The 21,804-nt window shown below is 40.3% G+C and overlaps 1 protein-coding gene across 1 annotated transcript in view; it reads left to right on the plus strand.

The window, feature by feature from the left end:
- The window catches only part of LOC136388291 (zinc finger protein 699-like), a 343,451-nt gene that overhangs the window by 267,163 nt on the left and 54,484 nt on the right, over window positions 1-21,804 (plus strand). Inside the window, 3 exon segments of the mRNA XM_066360217.1 lie at window positions 18,222-18,274; window positions 19,493-19,619; window positions 21,686-21,790. Of these exon segments, the coding sequence (XP_066216314.1) occupies window positions 18,227-18,274; window positions 19,493-19,619; window positions 21,686-21,790 (280 nt within the window). The 5' untranslated portion in view covers window positions 18,222-18,226.

Raw genomic sequence — 21,804 nt, forward strand, 5'->3', positions numbered from 1 at the left:
TTGTTTGATCCTTCTCTTTCGTTTTTCTATCTTTTGTTTTTATTTGGTTGTATTCCATACCTCTTTCCTCTGTTGCTATCTTTTTTATCTCATGTGCTTCTGTGGTGGTTTTTTCAATGGTGGTTACCTTTAAGTAATGAAAAGGGTTCCTACCCTGTTCATTGTAGCGAACTATTTTGTGAGTACTTTTGCACTCCATCATCCTTTGCTACTGTTAATCTCCATCTTCTCCCCCCCTTTCTTTTTGTTGTTGTCACAGTTTAAATTTGGTTTTATTGTGTTCTTCTTGGAGCTTTTATTTGTGGCTCTGTTGGTTTTTTTTTGTTGTTGTTGTTCTTTGTATCTGATTGGAGAACCCCCTTTAGTAATTCCTGGAGTGGGGGTTTTCTGATGATAAATTCCCTCATCTTTTCTGTATCTGTGAATGTTTTTATTTCTCCTTCATATTTGAAGGATAGCTCTAATGGGTATAGTATTCGTGGCTGAAAGTTCCTCTCTTTCAGGACTTTAAATATTGGGGTCCACTCTCTTCTAGCTTGTAGAGTTTCTGCTGAGAAATCTGATGATAATGTAATGGGCCTTCCTTTATATGTTGTATTCTTCTTTTCCCTGGCTGCCTTGAGAATTTTTTCTTTGCTGTTGGTTTGTGCCAATTTCATTTTGATATGCCTTGGAGTAGGTTTATTGGGGTTAAAAAAACTCGGAGTTCTGTTTGCTTCTTGAACTTGAGGCTTTAGTTCTTTCCACAGGCTTGGGAAGTTCTCATCTATTATTTGTTTGAGTATGTTCTCCATACCATTTTCTCTCTCTTCTCCCTCTGATATACCTATTATTCTTATGTTATTCTTTTTGATGGAGTCAGATAATTCTTGTAGGGCTATCTCATTTTTTTAAATTTTTGAGTCTCTTTCTTCTTCTCTCTGTTGTGCCTCAAGTTGCTTGTCTTCTGTTTCACTAATCCTCTCTTCTATCTGACTTGTTCTACTAGCTAAGCTTGTTACTTCGTTTTTCAGCTCGTGAATTGAGTTTTTCATCTCTGTTTGATTTGTTTTTATAGTTTCAATTTCCTTGGACATATATTCTTTGTGTTCATTGAGTTGCTTTCTGAGCTCCCTAAATTGCTTTTCTGTGTTTTCTTGTATATCTCGGAGGATTTTTAGGATTTCTATCTTGAATTTTCTGTCATTTAGCTCCAAGGTTTCCAATATATTAAATTTTTTTCTCCATAGATTTTTCCTCATCTATCTGTGTTACCTCTCTTTCTTTTGTATCCATGATATTCGATTTTCTCTTCCTTAATGGCATCTGAGGGTGGTTTTGTTGATAGTATTAATGAGATTTAATAAAGGATAAAAAGTTAAAAAAATCAAAAATCGAAAAGAGTTGTTTTTTTTAAAAAAAAATTAATAATGAAATAAATAAAAATAAAATAAAATAAAAATTTTAAAAGAAGAAAATTATTCCCCCCCTCCTTTTTTCCTCTCCTCTCCTCTCCCCTCTTTCTTGAGAAAATCTTGTGGTGAACTGTGAATTATAACAAACAATGCCTGTAATGGAGGGCCTGGATTGGTGAAAAGTAATAAAGGGGCAAAAAATAAAATAAAATAAAATAAAATAAAATAAAATAAAATAAAATAAAAGAAAGAAAGAAAAAAGAAGGGAGTATGGACCCACAAAAAGCAAATAAGGAAAAAATTTGGGTCAAGAATAAAATGATTTGCTTTTAGGTGCTGGTTGACTAAGAGTTATTATGATGAGAGGAATAAGAGGGAAACAGAAAAATGGGGGGACAAATTAAAAAATTACTATTGTATTTAGTGGAACAAGAACTAGATAAAATGGAGAGCCAGGGATGGGAGCACTGCTAATGAGTTAAAAAGGTGAAGTAAAAACCCCCCAAAATGCCACAAACATAAGTTTGAGTCCCAGATAAGATCATTTGTTTGTTATTGAGGTTTGAATGAGAGGAGATGTAAAGGAGAAAGGAAGAAACTAATATAGAGGGAGAAAAGAAAGAGAGAGAGAGAAAAAAAAGAGGGAACCACTAACAGAAAAAAAAAAGAAAAAAGAGGAGAGAGAGAGAGAGAGTTAAGGGTTTTGGAGTGCAACCCTCATAGAGAGAAAGGCAGAGTAGAGAAAAGATAATGGGAGATGTAACACTTATGGGTAGTGTAGTTCAAGGAGAGGAGAGAGTAAGACTGGCAGAGAGTTAATCGGCCAAATTGGAGGAGGAAAAAAATATCAAGAATGAAGATAAGAGAAACAAACGAACAAATATAATAAAATGGGATAGGTTATAAAGTCTGCAGATTATTCTTGATTTTGAGAGGTTATCTTCTTGCTTTTTCTTTTCTCTCCCTCTTCCTGGTCGGTGACTCTGTACCCTGGGTTCTGCCCCTTTGGCACACTCAGGTAGAGGTTGGCAGTTGATAAGTCTCTATGGCGATGTCATGTATTGTGCTTTAGTCTCGTTGGCAGTCGAGGCTCATTAGCATTTATAGGCTCCGACAGTGAGAGAGTCCGTGTTCCTGGAGCCTTTCTCCTAGTCTTTCCTTCTTCAATTAGTAGCCTGATAATCCAGCTATGGGGTTGCTGCTGCCTCTGCCTGGATACTAAGAGGCTCAAAGAGCTGGCAACTCCGCACTCTATTTCCACTCAGCACAGGGCTCTGGGTAAGGCTCAGTCATTCAGAGCTGCTAGCATAATCAGGCGGGGCTTCCACCCACTCAAAGACCTCTGGCTTTGCCACTCTGTCCGGTAACACAGGCGGGCGCCCACTCCTGGGGCGCTTGGAGGAAACTCTCGCTCACTATCTGCGCATGCAGACCAGGATATCCAGCCGGCAGTCTCATGCTCTGAGTGAAACCCTCAACCGCATGGAAAAGTTCCAGCGTTGGAATTGGCTCTCTCTCCGTCCCCGTGCGCGGCTTTTGCAAGGCGCTAGGGAGGCCCGAGATTCCGCTTTGGCCCACACAAAGGCCCCTGACTCTTCCCTTCTGTGCGATAACACGGGCGCGCACTGCCGAGGCACTCGGAGGAATCTCTCGCTATCTGCACGCGCAGACCAGGATATCAGGCTGGCGGCGTTTCCCTCTGAGTGAAACCCCCACCAGCACGGAAAAGTTCCACCGTTGGAATTAGTTCTCGCTCCCTCCCGTGTGCGGCTTTCCCAGGGCGCTGGGGCTGCCCAGAGATTCCGCTTTCAGCCCACACAAAGGCCTCTGACTCTGCCTCTCTGTGGGGTAACACGGGCACCCACTCCCGGGGCTTAGGAATAAATCTCTTGCCCACTATCTGTGCGCACTGACCAGGAGATCGGGTAAATGGCTGCCCCGCTTGTCTTTCTTTGTCTGGGTTTGGCGTGAGTGTTAGCTTGTATTGCCCGGGTTGCCACAGGAACAGTTTTTCCTCGGCTTGGATCTCCGTGCCCCAGCCTGGTTCGGCCGTTTGTGCCGGGGCCTGGATCTGTTCACCCCCTTTGCCCGCCTCAGTTCCTATATTCACAGTTCCCAGAGAAAGCCACCCTGTTTAGGTTAGTGAGGAAGGCGGAGCATTTCTTACTCCCTATTTCCTTCAGGGTTTGGTTATATATTATATAGCCAATTTTTCGCTCGACCATACCTTTGGGTGTATTGCGAAACATCTGGACGCTCCAAGGATAAGTTTTTCTCTTTCTGGTTGAGTTTTGGGGGAGATTTATCGGTATCGCTTCCTACCCCGCCATTACTCTGATGTCATCCTCCTGTTTCTTTCTTTCTTTCTTTCTTTCTTTCTTTCTTTCTTTCTTTCTTTCTTTCTTTCTTTCTTTCTTTCTTTCCTTCCTTCCTTCCTTCCTTCCTTCCTTCTTTCTTTCTTTCTTTCTTTCTTTCTTTCTTTCTTTCTTTCTTTCTTTCTTTCTTTCTTTCTTTCTTTCTTTCTCTTTCTTAATCTGTTTGTTGATTTTAGAGTGAAACAGACAGAAACATCAATCTGTTCCTCTATGTGCCCTAAGCAGGGATGGAACAAGAAACCTCTGCGTATTAGGACAGTGCTCTAACCAAGCCATCTGGCCAGGGTTTACTTGCCCTCCCTCCTTCCCTCCCTCCCTCCCTCCTTCCTTTCCTCCCTCCCTCCCACTCCCTCTTTTTCTTCTTTTCTTCCTTCCTTCCTTCCTTCCTTCCTTCCTTCCTTCCTTCCTTCCTTCCTTCCTCCCTTCCTTCTTTGCCTTCCTTCTTTCCATCCTTCCTTCCCTTCCTTTTTCTTTCTCTCCAGTCATGTGTTCAAAGACCATTAAACAGAAAAGATTATATGTGTTTATTTTAGAAATTACCAGTGAGGTAGAGAAAAAGCAATTTCTAAAATCAAGTGGGGTTTTTTTCCTCTCAAACATAAAGATAGGCCCAAAGTACTAAAGTTTTACTATTTGAATATATTATGTCAAACATTGCATTTATTATTGTAAGTCCCATCACTACTCTAAAGTTAATAATTTTTTAGGTTTTTTTGCTATTTCCCTTATTGTCTCTTCACCAGCCTTTCTGGGGACCTAATTATTAGGTGGTCTGCATATTAGGGTTAGCTAATTAAGAGATACTTTCTCTCTAAAACTCAGAGGGTGATACAATAATTTTTATTTTATTATTTTATTTTAATTTAATTTATTAGCTTAGGACTATTTCATTCTCTTTATCACTGTTCTGTTATAGGGGGAAATGCTTCATCCTAGCTTCAGAGAGGTGCATTTAAACCTTCAAATAATGAAAACAGAAATATATTTTTCCTAGAATATTTCTTTTTCTCTCTTTCCTTAAGAGAAAGTATCAAAGAATTTGTGGACACATTATATCTACCACATTCATGACTAAAAAGGCCACATGTTTCAAATGATACAGCAAAAGATTGTGGAGCTCTGTTCATCTTGAGTCCCTGCATGACTGTGAGGCAGACCCCTGTGCCTAGTGTCTCTTAAAATCAACTGCATGTGCATATATGTCTCCCCGTGACAGAGCCACACAAGTCTCCATTTGATCAGGCAGCATTTTCTAAAACTGACCTCAGGTATCACATATGTGCCTTGTTTTGATGCTGTCAGTCAGTACACACTAACTGGGATCATGGGAGAGTGGGAGACTGAAGACCAAGAAAAAAGCTTGGGATTTTATTTGCTAGGGTATCATTCAAGTTCTTCAAAGATAAATGATAGAATCAGAATGAATTCATAGGAAGTTGAATTGTGGAATTGCTCAGGGCAGTAGCACATCATGGTCAGATATACCAGCTCTGGAGTCAGACTTCCTGAAATCAGTTCTTCACTCTTTCACCATTAGCTCTATCTTTGTATACACCTGTTAGCTGTATCCTAACATCCTCTTGCCCAGTTTCCTCAAATATAAATGGGTAAGCATGATACCTAACCTTTAGGTTTTATAAAAGAATTTAATGTTAAGTATTAAATTAATGACTCTGCCTACTAAAAAGGACTAAAAACAATGACAAATATAGTAGCATTGAGAACCCCTAGTGTCCAGATTGTGATCTCTAGATACTATTTATTTCACTTAAAAGGACCGGCACTCCCTTGAAAAATGGCTAGTTCCAAGCCTGGGACTGAAAGTGCATAAGATTAGCATAGAACATGTTTCATGCCAAATTTCAGGCAGCTATGAGATTGCCAGGTTGATTTCAGAAGAATTCAGGAGGCAAATTGAGGAGGCTTTTGCTGGCCAACAATGGGATAATTTGAAAATCAACATAAATAATAATTGCAATAAATTAAAATATATCAAATGCATGTCGAATCCAGGAGTTCATGATGATACAATGTTCATCTCTGAAAAATGCTTAAAACCAATTTATTATTTTAAAAAGTGATGAATCAGGGTGTATTCTGAAAACAGGCACCACCTGAGATGTTTTCAGGGCTCCCCATTTTCCTGTGGGTTCAGACAGTTCTTCGATACACACCCCTTGTTTCCCAAATTTAACAATTTGGACAATTTGGCAGAGAAATCAAGTGGGTAGGTAAAGCAACTCTTTTGCTTTACTAAATTCTAGCTTTCCTCTGAATTCTTGCTTTTCTGTTTGTTTGGGACTAGTCAATTTGAACTACCATATAAGGATTGGATGCAATCATACTCATGCCGTAGGCTCTCCAAGACCGAGATGGTAGGGAGTTTCTTGGTTCTGCCTTGGGCTCCTCTGGGAGATGTTTGGTTGCACTCTGGAAGGACAATTAGTGGAGATTAGGTCCTGCCTCGGACTCCCAGGTATATCTTCTTTTACTCTAGGAGGGCTGTTGGGTAGATAAAATATATTACGCTCACTTTGTTAAAAATGGTGCTGCCCATGTGGAAGCCCGTTCCCAGGAGATGATATTAGTTGCCCTTATGCTTGGAATGGGCATAATTATATTAATGTGTGTTGGGGTGGGCTGTGGGCAGGCAAGATCCTTAAAGCCTGGGGCTTGGTTTTAGGACTAAGCCTTTCCCACCCCTTTTGATGTGGGGTGGTGTAATCCCATCATGCCTCAGATAAGTGACTTTCTTTTTTTTTTTTTTTTTTTTTTTCATTTTTCTGAAGCTGGAAACAGGGAGAGACAGTCAGACAGACTCCCGCATGCGCCCGACTGGGATCCACCCGGCATGCCCACCAGGGGTGACGCTCTGCCCACCAGGGGGCAATGCTCTGCCCATCCTGGGCGTCGCCATGTTGCGACCAGAGCCACTCTAGCGCCTGAGGCAGAGGCCACAGAGCCATGCCATGCCCAGCGCCCGGGCCATCTTTGCTCCAATGGAGCCTTGGCTGCGGGAGGGGAAGAGAGAGACAGAGAGGAAAGCACGGTGGAGGGGTGGAGAAGCAAATGGGCGCTTCTCCTGTGTGCCCTGGCCGGGAATCGAACCCGGGTCCTCCGCATGCCAGGCCGATGCTCTACCGCTGAGCCAACCGGCCAGGGTGATAAGTGACTTTCTATTAGAGACTTCCCTATTTTGTATATTGGATTAAAGCTTTTGATTTCTGCACTATAAAGTGGGGCAGACCAGGAGCTTACTCTCTCAGTTCCTGAGATTAGCATTAGAAGAGAGAACAGAGAGGAGAGCAGAGAGAGGCCATGTGGAGGAGGCCAGGTTAAGCAGCCAAGATGGTGGAGTGCTGAGTGAGAAGCCAGTTTGTGCAGAGTTTGTGCAGGGAGAAGGAAGGAGATGAGGAATGGAGGTGAATAAGACTGGTGAGGTTAGAAACCTTTGATCCTAGGAAAACTTGGATAAGTCAGTAGCTTTGTGAGTGCTGAATGAGTGGGTTTTGGAGCCCAGTGTGTGTTTTTACTTGCCTGCCAGGTGCAAGCTAGGATTAAAGATGATGGTCCACCAGTTCTTGGCTCCATTGTTTCTTTACCGACTGTCCAAATCCAATGCGAACCTGCATGGGCCAGGCTGCTGTGATGGTGGCCATGGACACTGGCCATACAAGAGCATTAATGGGAACTGAGCTAACCAGGTTAGTCAGTTCTGCTTTGGGCCTTCAGAGATGTCTGTTTCTCTAGGGAGACAATTAGTGGGGACTTCATCCTACCCAGAGCTTCCAGAGACATCTAGTAGTGCTCTCAGAGGGAGACCTTAGTGGGGACATTTGTTTGTGCTCTAGGAAGACATAGTGGGGACTAAATTACCCAGGATTAATCAGTTTCGCATCGCACTGCATCAGTGGAGACTGAGTTAACAAGGTTGATCAATCTCGCCTCGGACTTCCAGAGACATCTTTGTGTTTGTCAGATCTTGTTCTTTGCTTTTAATGTTTCTGTCTAAACCCCCTGAGTGATTGATATGTAAGTGAAAATCTCTAGTGCCTGAGCCTAAGTTCCAGAAACATGGCTAGGAGGGCATCTGATGAGTAATTAATATATAAGTAGAACTCTCTGATGCCTAAGCCTAAATTTCAGGAACATGGTTAGGAGAACACCTAAGAAGCCCCTGAAAGTGGAACCCCTTCCTTTGTCTATTGAGCTGTGTGCTTAAATAGTAAGTGTTCTGTTTTGTCTCCTTGTTTGTCAGAAAATCTCTAGTATGATTTTAATTGGCATAAGTAAAGTGCGCTTATTTAAATTTCTTGATTTATAATTTGTGTATGTGAAGTCTTTGTTTAATGTTTAAATGTGTTTTTTTAAGGCCTGAATTAAGTTTTTGCATGCACCCCTGGATTCAGATAGACTTCTCCCCTGAAGAGATTTTTCACTTCTGTTGGCTCCTACCTCTTGTCTTGTGTGATGATTGACACCTCTATAGTCAAAAATTCTTTATTCTGAGTACTAATTAATTATCTGTCTTATCCTTCTTGCCTTTTATTGGTGTGCTAATTTTTGCATTCTCCCAGACAGTTTCAATTTTGTAAATCAGCACCCCAAACATTAAATATAGAAGGAGAAGGCTGAAGAATGTGCTCTGGGAAGTGTTTCTCCAGCCTCTGGGGGCAGAGGGCTGGCAAGTAAGCAGTTTGGGTGAGAGAAGAGTGAAAAGTAAGGCCAGGGTGTGCTATATGCAGAACGGTGGGGGAAGGGCACCAGAGCAAGGTGGCAGGGACAACTAAGGATGGGGTGACTGAAGAAAGTATAGAATAGAAACTAGTTTCAGATATTTAGATATCCACCTATGGACCAAAAGAAGTTTTTTTACCCATTTGGGAAATACAGGGTAGGAATAGTACTAAAAGATTAGAACTTTGCTTTAGAAAAATCTTAGGGAAAAAAAAAGGAAACAGGGCCAGGTAAAAAGATTTAGAAATTAACAAACCATGGGTGTGGACCTTGCTGGTTATCAATTCCTTGAAATAAACTGCAACTCCAGAATGAGTAATGGGATCATGAGTAACAGGATTATAGGTGATGGGATTATCAGAGACAAGCCCTCCAGCTGCCTCTCCCCTTCCCCTCCCTAGGACATAGGGGTCATGTGGGCCCTCCATGGGTTGGGATTAATGGCTTATTGCCCTCCACTGGTGTGTAGGAAGTTATATAAGGGAAAATAAGTGTAAAGTGAACAAGACTAGCACTGGGAGAAGGGTTCCAACTCTCTCTCATGGGGCTGAGGCAGGTGTTGGGTCCCCTCCAAGTTTCCCCTACCCTTCCCAGTTCCTTCGTGTGGCATGATTGTTGTCTGATGTGGGAGGCATAGGATTCATGGGAAGACCCATAATAGTACCCCCTTGGGCACCAAGAATTCCAGGCACCCCGAGCCCTATATTGACTTAATAGTGTAAAGCACAGTGGGTCAAAAAGAGGGTTAGCATCTCTTTGCCAGCTTGGTAGTTACAAAATAGTGAGTGCATTTTTACCATTCCTTATTTTTCTCAGTCAATCAATAATTCATTTGGGTAGTCGTTTGCAATCTTCTTCTTGTAAACTGTACTAAATTGTATTAATAGGCCCTGGCCGGTTGGCTCAGCGGTAGAGCGTCAGCCGGGCGTGTGGGAGTCCCGGGTTCGATTCCCGGCCAGGGCACACAGGAGAGACGCCCATTTGCTTCTCCACTCCTCCCCCTCTCCTTCCTCTCTGTCTTTCTCTTCCCCTCCGGCAGCGAGGCTCCATTGGAGCAAAGATGGCCCGGGCGCTGGGGATGGCTCTGTGGCCTCTGTCTCAGGTGCTAGAATGGCTCTGGACACAACAGAGTGACGCCCCAGAAGGGCAAAGCATCGTCCCCTGGTGGGCATGCCGGGTGGATCCCGGTCAGGCGCATGCAGGAGTCTGTCTGGCTACCTCCCTGTTTCCAGCTTCAGAAAAATGGGGAAAAAAAATTGTACTAATATTAAGGCATATAAAATTGTATAGTCTGCCAAATCCAAAGACTTCCTTTTTGTACCAAGGATCTTTTATTGTGTAAAAAGTGTTTTCCATGTACAGTGGTACCTTGAGATATGAATTTAATTTGTTCTGTAACCGAGCTCGTAAGTCAGTCAACTTGTATATCAAACTGCCGATACTGGACCCGTGCACCAACACACCAACTAGCAGCAGCTTCCCGAATCATGACTTGTATCTCAAAATTTTGCTCGGATCTCAAACAAAAATATGGACTGAGTCGCAAACTTGTATCTTAAAAAATTTGTATGTTGGTCTGTTTGTATCTCAAAGTACTACTGTATATGTTATTTCAAAAGCCTTCTGTTAATTCTCCTTTTTATTTACTGTTTCATAGCCTGTGATGTTGAAATCTTGGTTTGGGTATTAGGGAATATATATTGGTTATTAATAATGTCTTTTTATGTAATATTTAGTTTATTAACATTTTTGGAGCAGTATTGTTCAATGTTAGGTCATTAAACCTAGATTAAAAATATTACTATTGATTAGTTATGGAATATTGGTCATTTCAGTTTGTAATTGTAACTAAATCTTTAGAGTTTGAGACACAAACATAATAGGAAATTGTTTAAATCCTTTTTCCCAAGTGACCTATAGAATTAGAAAACTCAGAATTCCCTTTGTCAGGGAAGCCTCAAGCCCTAGCAGAACTGTTAGAATCTGTAATACAATTGAGACCATCTCAAGAAAATATTTCTAATTGCCTAGCTTATGTAAGATTCTAGCTCCCAAGCAAGTGAGGAAAATTTAGACATTTTCCCTCAGTTTCTGTTAACCAGAATCAGAAAAGATACTAAGGCAGTCAACTTAGCCTTTACATAGCAATCAGCTCTAGAAATTAAAAAATGTATTGTAAATTACAAAAAGGGTTATATCATCAGCTGCTAAAAGTAAATAAGTGAATAAAACTAAGCATTTTGGAAGGGACATTGCTTCTTCTTCAATCAGGTAGCTTTGCCTGGCCCCCAAAGATGACTGGTTAGTCAATGATGGGTAAGATTCCTGAAAGAAGGAACAACCTAAGACAGGCACAGTTGATGGGGAGCCATAAATAAAAAGCATAAAAACTAACAAAAGTGAGGCTCAAAACCTCACCCTTAAAATGCAGGAGGCTGCTCCCCTGAAATAGTGGATTTTATCCACTAACCAGGACACCAAAAGAAGGGAGACTCCCTAGAGGTTCAGGAACAACCAAACAGCTGAAGATGCTACCTAAAACCAGTGGGGTTTCTAGAAAATTTTACTAACTTTTACTAGAATCCTTATTGCCAAAGGTTTTTTTGAAACAAATTAGAAAAAGATTTTGCTAACAGGATAGGGATAATTAGAAAAGCCAGACTTAGAATCCATTACAAAAAGCATAATATCTGAGTGTTTAGTTTATGTCCAGGTAAATACTAAACAAAGTAAGGAAATTGTGAAAAGAAAAGAAACAGGGAAAGAGGAACTTTTCCATGTAAACATTTAGAAATAGACTTTAATTTAGTAATTGACAAATAAATAGAAGCTTTTCCTACTGGAAGTGAGGCCACAGTGACAGTTGTTAGGAAGTTGCTGTGTGGAATTCTTTCCACATTTAGCTTGATAATTCTAATGTTAGGCCTGCATTTATGTCCAAAATCTCACAGCTAATAGGAAAGGAACCCAATATTAATTACAAACTTATTTGAAGTTACATTGTGCCCACAGGCCCCAAGGGTTCAGGGCAAGTGGAATGCATGAATCAAATAATAAAGGAAAAGTAACCACTCCTTCCTTAAGTACTTGCAGGGTCTGCAGATTACTCAGCAGGCTGTTTAAAAGACTGTCTGAGAGGTGCTTCCAGCAATGCCAGGAGATCTGGTACATCCTTTTCAGCCTGGGGACTCAGTCCAAATAAAGAAGTACATCACCTAAAGACTGACTCCCATGTGGACAGGTCCCCACACTGATCCTGACCACTCCCACTGCTGCCAAGGTAGAAGGCATGCCCGCCTGGGTCCACCATAACCAGCTGAAACCTGCAGTCCCAGCAGAGACACCTTCGTGGACAGTGGAGACTGACCCTACCAACCCTTGTAAGTTAGCCCTAAGAAGGACGGCATGCCCTGCTCCAGCCACAAACCGGAAGCTGGTTGGTCTATGTACAATTAATGCATAAATAAACTCACTAAGGACTCCCTTTTAATCACACTGAGGAAAAAGGGGATCTGGGGTAAAAGAAAAGCCAGCTTGCTTATCATTAAAGGTTAAGTTTTTTAAGAGTTCTGACTAAAAGGAATTTTATAATAATAAAAGGTGTAGGGTACAGCAGTACTTTTTAAAAGAGAAAGAAGAAAGTATATTATTATAAAAGCCAGTTATTTCTGAATAATTAAGAAAATCTATAAAAATTAAGATTAAGAATTGTCTCATGCACCTTGTTAAAATGAGTCAAGGATTTGACTCAATATAAAACCAGTGGGGAATGTGGTACGGTCCCAGAGAACTGTAAAACTTAGTATTGGTAATGCCATTTTAAAGAGGAAGTCAGGCTTTCTGTCCTGTCCTTTCTTTGGAAAATGGAGAGAAAAGGATATAGAAATCTCCTGACTTACAAGAACAACTGGGTCATTTGGTTTTAGTTCTCTGAACGGATTAAGGTTATCTGAAGAACTTCCTTTCCCTTTCAATAAGAGACAAAATTTACATATCACCCTACACTGATTTTTAACTCTCCTTCCCTTCCTGGAATCCTGAGATTAACGTGTACCTCTAGGCAAAGGAGGAGAGATATATACTAAAAGATTTGTGAGTGTCTTTGATTGTATTACCTTGAAAGTTTTAACGTTTTTTAAATCCCCTAGACCAGTGGTAGTCAACCTGGTCCCTACCGCCCACCTGTGGGCATTCCAGCTTTCATGGTGGGCAGTAGTGGAGCAACCAAAGTATAAATAAAAAGATAGATTTAACTATAGTAAGTTGTTTTATAAAGATTTAATCTGCCAAACTTAGCAAAATCTGACATAAAGTACTTGGTAAGTAATTATTATTATATGCTTTAACTTGTTGTAACTCTGCTTTATAAATTTTATACAGTAAAGTTACTTCCCTACTTTATAAATCACCATGACTATGGAACTGGTGGGTGGTTAGAAAATTTTACTACTAACAGAGATACAAAAGTGGGCGGTAAGTATAAAAAGGTTGACTACTCCTGCCCTAGACAAATGTTATAATCTTGTTAATGACTGTGTCATGCTGTCATGCCCCTCCCCCAACCTGTATGTGGTCAAAGGGTATATAACCAGCCTCTGTGATATATTTGGGGCTGCACGATTTGGGTCTGCTATGCCCTGTGTCAGTCATATGTGGCTGGCATATTAATAAATCTCCTTTTAATAAAACCCTTCAAAATTCATCTGGACTTGGTGTTTCTACATAAACCCATGGAAGTGAGGTACAGTACTTTACAACATTTGGGGATACGGTACTTTATAACACAAGGAGGTAGGTAAAGCAACTCTTTTGCTTTACTGAATTCTGTTTTGGACTAATACTGGTCAATCTGTTTGGGACTAGGATGTAGGTAGGGCAAATCTTTGGCTTTGCTGATTTAGGACTCTGGAGCTGTGTAGGTAGGGCCAATCTTCTGCTTTGCTGTTTGGAACTAGTCTGTCTGTCTGAAACTACTGCATAAAGGACCAGACATGGTCACACTCTCTCAGTGGCTCTCCAAGACCGAGACGTCAGAGGAAAGTTTTGGGTCCTGCCTTAGGCTTATCTGGGATGCATTTGGTTGTACTCTGGAAAGCGGGCTTCCAGAAATGTCTGTTTGTGTTTGCACATTTAGTCATGTTCTAGGAAGACAATTAGTGAGAACTGAGTCAACCATTTGCTGTGGGAAAAGAGGACGCTAGAAGATAAGCTGTCCCCTCGTTTCCTCTAAGGGAGGGTTCAGTCTCTTCCAGCCCTGCTCCAGCCACCTGTGACCTGACCTTGCCCAGAATGCTGGGACTTAAAGACTAAAGGTGCCCAGGGCCATTGGCCCCATCTCATGTTACTGTGGATGAGCCGAGAGCAGTGGTCCCCAACCTTTTTTGGGCTACAGACTGGCTTAATGTCAGAAAATATTTTCACGGACTGGCCTTTAGGGTGGGACGGATAAATATATCATGTGACCAAGACAAGCATCAAGAGTGAGTCTTAGATGGATGTAACAGAGGGAATCTGGTCACTTTTAAAAAATAAAACATCATTCAGACTTAAATATAAACTAGAAAGCCCGGCAGTCATACGAAATGACCACTGTTCTAGATATTATAAATTGTAATTAAAATGATTTGTGCAAAGGTGTCTGCTAATTCAAACTGAATTACCCAGGGCAGGCGGCGAGGACGCCCCTTTGCTTACTGCCCCATGGGGTTTCCCCCTTCTACTTGCTTAATTGCTTAAAGTAGAGTGCAATGAAGGAAACCACTGGCGGTACATTTCTTAAGAGCCACTGCTAGCTCAATAAATAAAGGTGATTTAAATAATAAAATGGTAATTCACATGTCAAAGATCTCTTTGTACACAACATTTCTTGTGTAGATCTTTCCATCATTTTTAAGCTCGCCTTGCAGAGGACCATCAATTATTTTTAATTTTACGTCCGTTCTTTCACTAACTCTTGAACAGGCAACATAAAGTTGACCATGTCCAAATGCAGGCTCAGGTAAAAAAATGCCAACACGCTTAAGCGTTTGGCCGTGAGACTTATTGATGGTCATAGCAAAGGCAAGTTTTACAGGAAATTGTCTACGTCTCAATTAAAACGGCAACCCTGTTTGAGATGGAGCCAAATCAATTCTTGGAATGACATGTATTTCACCTTTAGAGGAGCCAGTCAAAGACTTAGCTATTATAACATTATTTTTCGGTTGGAGAACCTCTAGTCTTGTACCATTGCAAAGACCCCTTCTGGTGTTAAGATTTCTTAACAGCATAATAATTGCTCCAATCTTTAACCTCAATTTGTGAGGTGGCATGCCAGAAGGCGGGACTATTTGAATGCTGTGGCAACTTCACTCCATTGGCTAGTACAGTTACGCAAGCAACCAATAAGCTATCAGCGACAAACACACTTAAGCCACATATAATAAAGATAAATCAGAAATAATGTAAGTTATTTATTCTTTTTCTCTGTGGACCGCTACCAAATGGCCCACGGACCAGTACTGGTCTGCGGCCTGGGGGTTGGGGACCACTGGCCTAGAGTATTTCTTCCAAGTAGCAGGTAAACTGATCTCATTTCTTATAAACACAAGGGCCACTTACTATGCCTTGCCTGAGTATTCAGGTTTTATTTATCCCTTGAAGATCTCTGTTATGGGTATTGATAGTATTATTTTCTGCTGCTTTGTTTAATGTATAGTGTCTCTTTATTCCTCTTGTGTCAATGCTACAGATGCATACAAGTGAACTAATTATTTATTAAGTGTATTTGTAACAGTTTTCTCCGAATACAGCTATCCATTGTAATCATTTGTGTGTAGATCTTTTTTGGATTTCACACATAAAGTGTGATCATCTGCCAGTTTTAGCTGTTTTTTGTTTGTTTGTTTTTTACCTTGTACCTTGTGTTTCTTTAGTGCAGTTGCCAGGACCTGCATCCAGTTCATGTTGAATAGCATAGAATTTATATCCTTGCCTTGTTCCTGATCCCAGAGGGAATTATTCTACCATTTTACCATTAAATACTATGTTTATTGTATGTGATTGTACATTTTTTTTCTAGTAAAACGTATTCCCTTCTAGTTATGGTGGGTTAAATTGTTATTACCAATGAACATTATTATAGATCAGTCACTACTTTGTATATAAGAGGATAAGTGATATGATCTTTTTCTGTTAAAAGTGAATTATATTGATGATTCCATTTTCAACCACATTTTTTTTTTTAGGACAAAATGAACGAGGTTTGTGATTAATATCTTTATTATTCATTTGTCGACTGCACTAATATATTATTTGCACTAATCTATATGAATTTTTTTTTAATTGTGCTTCTCTGGTTTTGAAAATCCTCGGGGAAAACACTGTTTTTGCCCCTTATAATGGAATGTTGAAAATTTTTTTATTTGGTGAGCCAGCTGGTTAATCAATTTGTAACTTCTGTTTCGTTTGTGGGTATGTTTTAAAGTGCTGAATATTTTTTTTCTTTAATGACTGGATATAATCAAGTGTTGTGTTTATTTTAGATCAGTGGTTCTCAACCTTTCTAGTGCCGTGACCCCGCAATACAGTTCCTCATGTTGCAGTGACCCCAAACCAAAAAATAATTTTGGTAGCTACTTCATAACTGTAATTTTGCTACAGTTATGATTCGGAATGTAAATACCTGATATGCATTATGTATTTTCCGATGGCTTTAGGCGACCCCTCCAGGGTCGCGACCCACAGGTTAAGAACCGCTGTTTTAGATCATTGCTGGAAAGTTGTATATCTCTCTCTCAAAATTAGTTCATTACTTGTACATTTCCATATCTATTCCCTTAACTTTTTTTGTTGTAGTCTTTCTGTAACATGTGTAATTATAATTAATTCATACCTCCTTTTGTCTGGGCTCTGTTCCTAAAGAAAATTGCTGCAGATTTATCGACTTCATTAGTTTTCAAAGGACACATTGCTGGCTTTTCTGATTTTCTATATTAGTTTTAAAGTATCATTAATTGTGCCTTATTTTCACTTTTCTTTCTAACCATTTATACCATTCTTTCCCCAACCTTCTGTGGTGAGCCCATTTTTACTGATTTTTTCTTCTCTGGGATTTGATGATATTTATTATAGGTCTATAAATATATGGATACAATTCCGGCTGTGGATTTCCAGTGCTATCTGAAACAGTTATTTTAATTTTCTGCTCTGTCCTGCCATTTGAGTAATTCTGACTCACTAAAGTAAAATATGTGTGCTCCTTATCCCTATAATGTGCTTCACTATATATAGCATCTGCAACCACCTGATAGTTTGTTAATTTACTGCCTTCCTTCAAGATATGATGAAGTCCATGTGTTTCAGGGTTCTTCTGTTTTCTTTAGTGCTGTATGCCCTGTGACTGCATGTGGTAGGATCAGGGAGATGTTACCTAAGTGAATATGAAATGAAGGAGCAGGAGGTAGGGGCCTTAAGGGAAGCTACCTTGTTCTAGACATAGTTCTTAGTCAGGAGAAGGTATTCAAAGATAAAGCATTTGAATAGAAAACCTCATTTGTCTATTCTGCATAATGTGCCCAAGAAAGTTCTAGGACAGACCCTGGTAATGTTAGGGAATAAGGTCCTCACTAGCTTTGGAATTATAAGTGTATGTTCAGAAATATACTCACTGGGCATTTCAGCTTTGAAGATAAATAGACCTGCATACACACCTGACAGAGTGGCTCTCTAATTGGGAAACATTGAGTGTGTAGTTAATTGTAATATTCCTGAGTATGTATTAATTATTAGTAATAATTTGATTTGCAGAGTTCCTATGAAAAGTAAGTAATTTGTTTCCAAAAGTATGGGCATCTATCTCTTCACAGTCATTCTCACATCATGGTTGCTCAAATGGAACATGTTATTAATATAGTAAAGAATATTACGTTTTTATTGGCTTTAAAATACATACTTGATCCAATGCAGTGGAAGAACAGTTATGTTTTCATTATTTGAAATTTGTATGTATTACTATCAGATGACCCACATTGCCAACTTAAGTATTCTTCTGTTGCTGCTTCTGTACAGGTAAACTTTTGCAGCAGAATTACACCATGGCAGTCTTCTCTGCTTCCTATGTGTGGAATTTAGGCAGTTGTTGCACTTTTTCAAAAACCAGGTTTCAGGGACCCTGCAGCCCATGGGGGGAGCCCATTGATCAAGGGCTGAGCAGTAATATGTGTTAGTCTGCCAAGGAGTGCAGAAGTAAGTAATATTGGGAATGGAGCACCCAAGTGGTATATAAGTCAGTGCTTTCTTGGGCTTTAGACTGTGTATTCTCAGTATATTCTGAAGGTTGAAGGTATTGCCTGATACTTTTTCTGCTTCTCAATATTATGGACAAACTGTCAGTTAAACTTTTAGACTACAGTGAACTTAACATGCAAAATGGGACTCTTAAAAAAATTAGAAAAAACTCAACAAGAACCAGATACTAGTTTTCTAGTTCTAGATGAAGTAAGATTACTCCACCTTCTTACAGGAGCAGTGTGTGTTTGCTTCTGTTTCTTGGGCTTGTGTGTGTGCATGTGAGGGTATTGTTGGGGGTGGAGTTGGCAGTGTTTGAGGAGATTGGTCCCTTATAGTGTGCTGCAGCATCCAGGCTCATGATTGTGCAAATTGTGGGGAGACCTAGAGGATCATGACTCTCCTGCCTCAGCTGTAACTTCTCAACATTCTGTCTTTCTTCATGAAGGGAACATGGGTGAGGAAAATACCGCTGCCAAGTTCCAGGAAAACATGACACAGGTTGGTAAGAGCTAATAATTTCCGAAGAGGATATTCCTATTTCACATCGATTTGATTGTTTAGAGCAGGGATCTGCAACCTGCTTCTGTGTTAGTCCACATAGGAAGTATGTCACTTAGTTTTTCCATTTCGTTGTGTACTCATTCATTGCTTGTCGTATGTGCCCAGACTTAGGGTCGAATTCATGATATTCTGGCACTCCACATTGACTCTTTATCCACTGAGCCACCTGGCTAGGGCTGGATTATATGTCTTATTTTTTTATATTGTGTTTTATAAGTTTTCTGTAATTTTTGCATAGTAATTCCATATCAAAAGTATTGGCAAAAATGTTCTCTCATTCAGTGGGTTGCCTTTTCATTTTGTTGATGGTTTCTTTGCTGTGAAAAACTTTTTAATTGATGTGGTCCTATTTTTAAATTGTTTTCTTGGTCAAAAATATAGATCAGAAAATATACTGCTATAAGAAATACCCAAGATTTTAGTGCCTATGTTTTCTTCTTGGAATAATAGGGTTTCAAGTCTAATATTTAAGTGTTTATTCCATTGTGAATTGATTCTTGTGCATTCCACATTGTGTTTTTATTCATTATAACCTCATCCAGATTTGACCCAGTATTTCATGTTGCACTAATCACTGCAGTGATTGAGAAGGAAGAAGGTATAATTGTTTCTGGAACAAGGAATTGTTGGTGTCAGGGTAGAAATTACAACTAAGTCCTTACTTAACATTGTTGATAGGTTCTGTATCTTTAAGAAAAACAGCAGATAATGAAGCCAATTTCACCATAGACTAATTGATATAAAGAAGACTAAAATTCCCACAACATCTCATTAACATTGTAACAAAAAGAAGACATTTGAGGACCTGTTGTGTTTCATTTATATAGTTTTCTCTAATTTGTCCTATATGCTCTAGACTGCTCTGGATCCTGACTGCTCTGGATCATGATAAGACTGGAATTGCTGACCACCACATTGTGGAGATAGTAATTGTGTTTCTTAGGAGTGTTGTGATGTCTGTGATACAGGGCTTGATCAGTCAGGAGCATGTGTGGGGAAGGAGAAAGAGATCTGATGGCTGAGTCCCAGGGTTGATGTTAGGAGATCATACAATCTTCAAACGTCCTGTAAATGGAATCACTGTGCCCAGTATTGTCAGTGTCGTCTGAACTCAGGATTGGTACCATTCTGAAAAAAATGTGTGGGATGTTTCAGAACCCAGTGGTCTTTGAGGATGTGGCTGTAGACTTCAGCCAGGAGGAGTGGGCTTTGCTGGATCTCACTCAGAGGAGCCTCTACAGAGATGTGATTCTGGAGACCTTCCAGAACCTGGCCTCCCTAGGTAAGAAAGGCAACATTCCTAGGTTCAGTTGTTTAGAAAAGAAATTTGACAAATTGACCTTATTCCTTATTTTTGGATTTGGGCTGAGGAATAAGAATATATTGGTTAATATGACAGACACAGTCAGGAACCCCAAGAAATGTATAGTGTAGATGCTTGACCATGAAAATAAACATCTCTGTGTTGAACTGCCTTTTTATTTTGATTGAAAGGCTAAAGGCTTATTGAGGGTTGAAAGTGTGGGCATAGACTTCAGTGGGCACTGTGGGACACAGTGCGGCTTATGGTTTGGACCTCTTGAGAATTTTGCTGACTTCAATGCCCTTTACCAAAGGAGCACCAGGAAAACATAAAAGTTAAAGAAGTTGGGTTTATTACTCAGTCTAGTGAGAAAAACACATGACACAGGGAGCTGTGGTGGGTCACAGTCAGAGGGTGTTGGTACATTTTACAGGATTTGAACTTGGGTTGAGTGATTGGAGGATGGATCTGTGGATCAAGCTGTATTCGTTTCTGAGGCCTTTTGTAACAAGGTACTGCAAACTGTGACCAAATACAAAAGAAACTTTTTGAAGTCTGAAACCAAGGTGGTAGCAGGGCCATGCTCCTGAAGCTCTTTGGAAAACATCCTGCCTGTCTCTTCCCAGCTCTGGTGGTGGCCAGCAGTCCTGGTATTCTTGACTTGCAGCTGCATTTCTCTAAATCTGCCTCCATCTTCACACAGACTTCTCTCTGTCTCTAAGTCTCTCCCTCTTTGGAGGACAGTAGTCATTGGATTTAGGGCCCACCCTAATCCAGTGTAACTTCCTCTTAACTTGATGACATCTACAATGACCCTATTTCCAAGTAAAGCAACATTTTGAGATTCTAGGTAGACATAAAATTTTGAACAAATATGTTTATTTTTAGAGTATTTCTAGGTTCACAGTAAAACTGAATGGAAGATACAGAGATTTACCATATACCCCTTACCGCCCCGTGCACAGCCTCCCCACTGTCAGCACACACCACCAGAGTCCTGCATTTGTCACAGTAGATGAGCCTGCACTGACACATGATCATCACCTAGAGTCCATAGCTTCCATTAGGCTTCACTCTTGGTGTTGTACCTTTGTTGTTTGAACAAATATGCGATGACGTACACCCACTGCTGTAATATCATGCAGATAGTTTCACTGTCCTAAAAGTCCTCTTTGTCTGGCTGACTCATCCCTCCTTCCCTTGTATCCCCTGGCAACTATTGCTCTTTTTACTGTGTCCATCGTTTTCTTTTTGAGAAAGTCATGTATTTGAAGTCTTACTGTATGTATCCTTTTCACATTGGTTTCATTTAGTTAGTAACACATTTAAAGTTCTTTCATACCTTTTATTCAATTTTCTAGATTTTTATTCATTTATTCACCTATAGAAGGACATCTTTTCTGCTGCCAAATTTAGGAAATTTTGAATAAAGCTGCTATAAATGTGTGTGCAGGGTTTGTGTGGGCATGTTTCAAACTTCTTTGTATAAATTCTAAATAGAATGACTGTCCAGCCATGTGGGTGGACCTTTTCCTTGTTTTTCACTGTACCAGGTCTCAGAGTAACCTTGTGTAACATTGATATTCTGTGAGATTACTCATGATCAGCAGGAGTAGTAAATGTCCTGGCTATAAGTATTGACCAGTCTAGTAATACTGAGCATTAGATATGAATGTCAGATCAGTTTTTAATTTTTACTTATTGACTTTAGCAAGAATAGAATAGAGAGAGAGATAGAGGCAGGAACATCGATCTATTCCTATATGTGCCGTGACCAGGAATCGAACTTGCAACCTCTGTGCTTTGGGTGTATGGTCTAACCAGCTGAGCAATCCGGCCAGGGTTCAGATCAGTTTTAGACATCAGAGGCTTTGTTGCTACTTCTCTTCCGTAAACATATTTCTATTAAACATTTTGTTGCAATTAAAGTCACACTTGGCGCTAAGTTTGCAGAATCAGAAGACCAAAGTGTCAGCCTTGTCTCCTGGAAATGTATGTGGTTCCTCATTGTTTTCCTGCATGTGACGTGCCTTTCTGTTTAACAGGGTACGCACTGCATACACCCTGGCTAATCTTCCAGTGGAAGCAGGAGGAGGACCTGCAGATGCCAAAGAGAGGGCCTGTCCAGGGGGAGCGCCAGGAAGGCAAGAGTTCTTGCGAGAAA

Source organism: Saccopteryx leptura, chromosome 1 (genome assembly GCF_036850995.1).
Source record: "Saccopteryx leptura isolate mSacLep1 chromosome 1, mSacLep1_pri_phased_curated, whole genome shotgun sequence".
Taxonomy (NCBI): domain Eukaryota; kingdom Metazoa; phylum Chordata; class Mammalia; order Chiroptera; family Emballonuridae; genus Saccopteryx; species Saccopteryx leptura.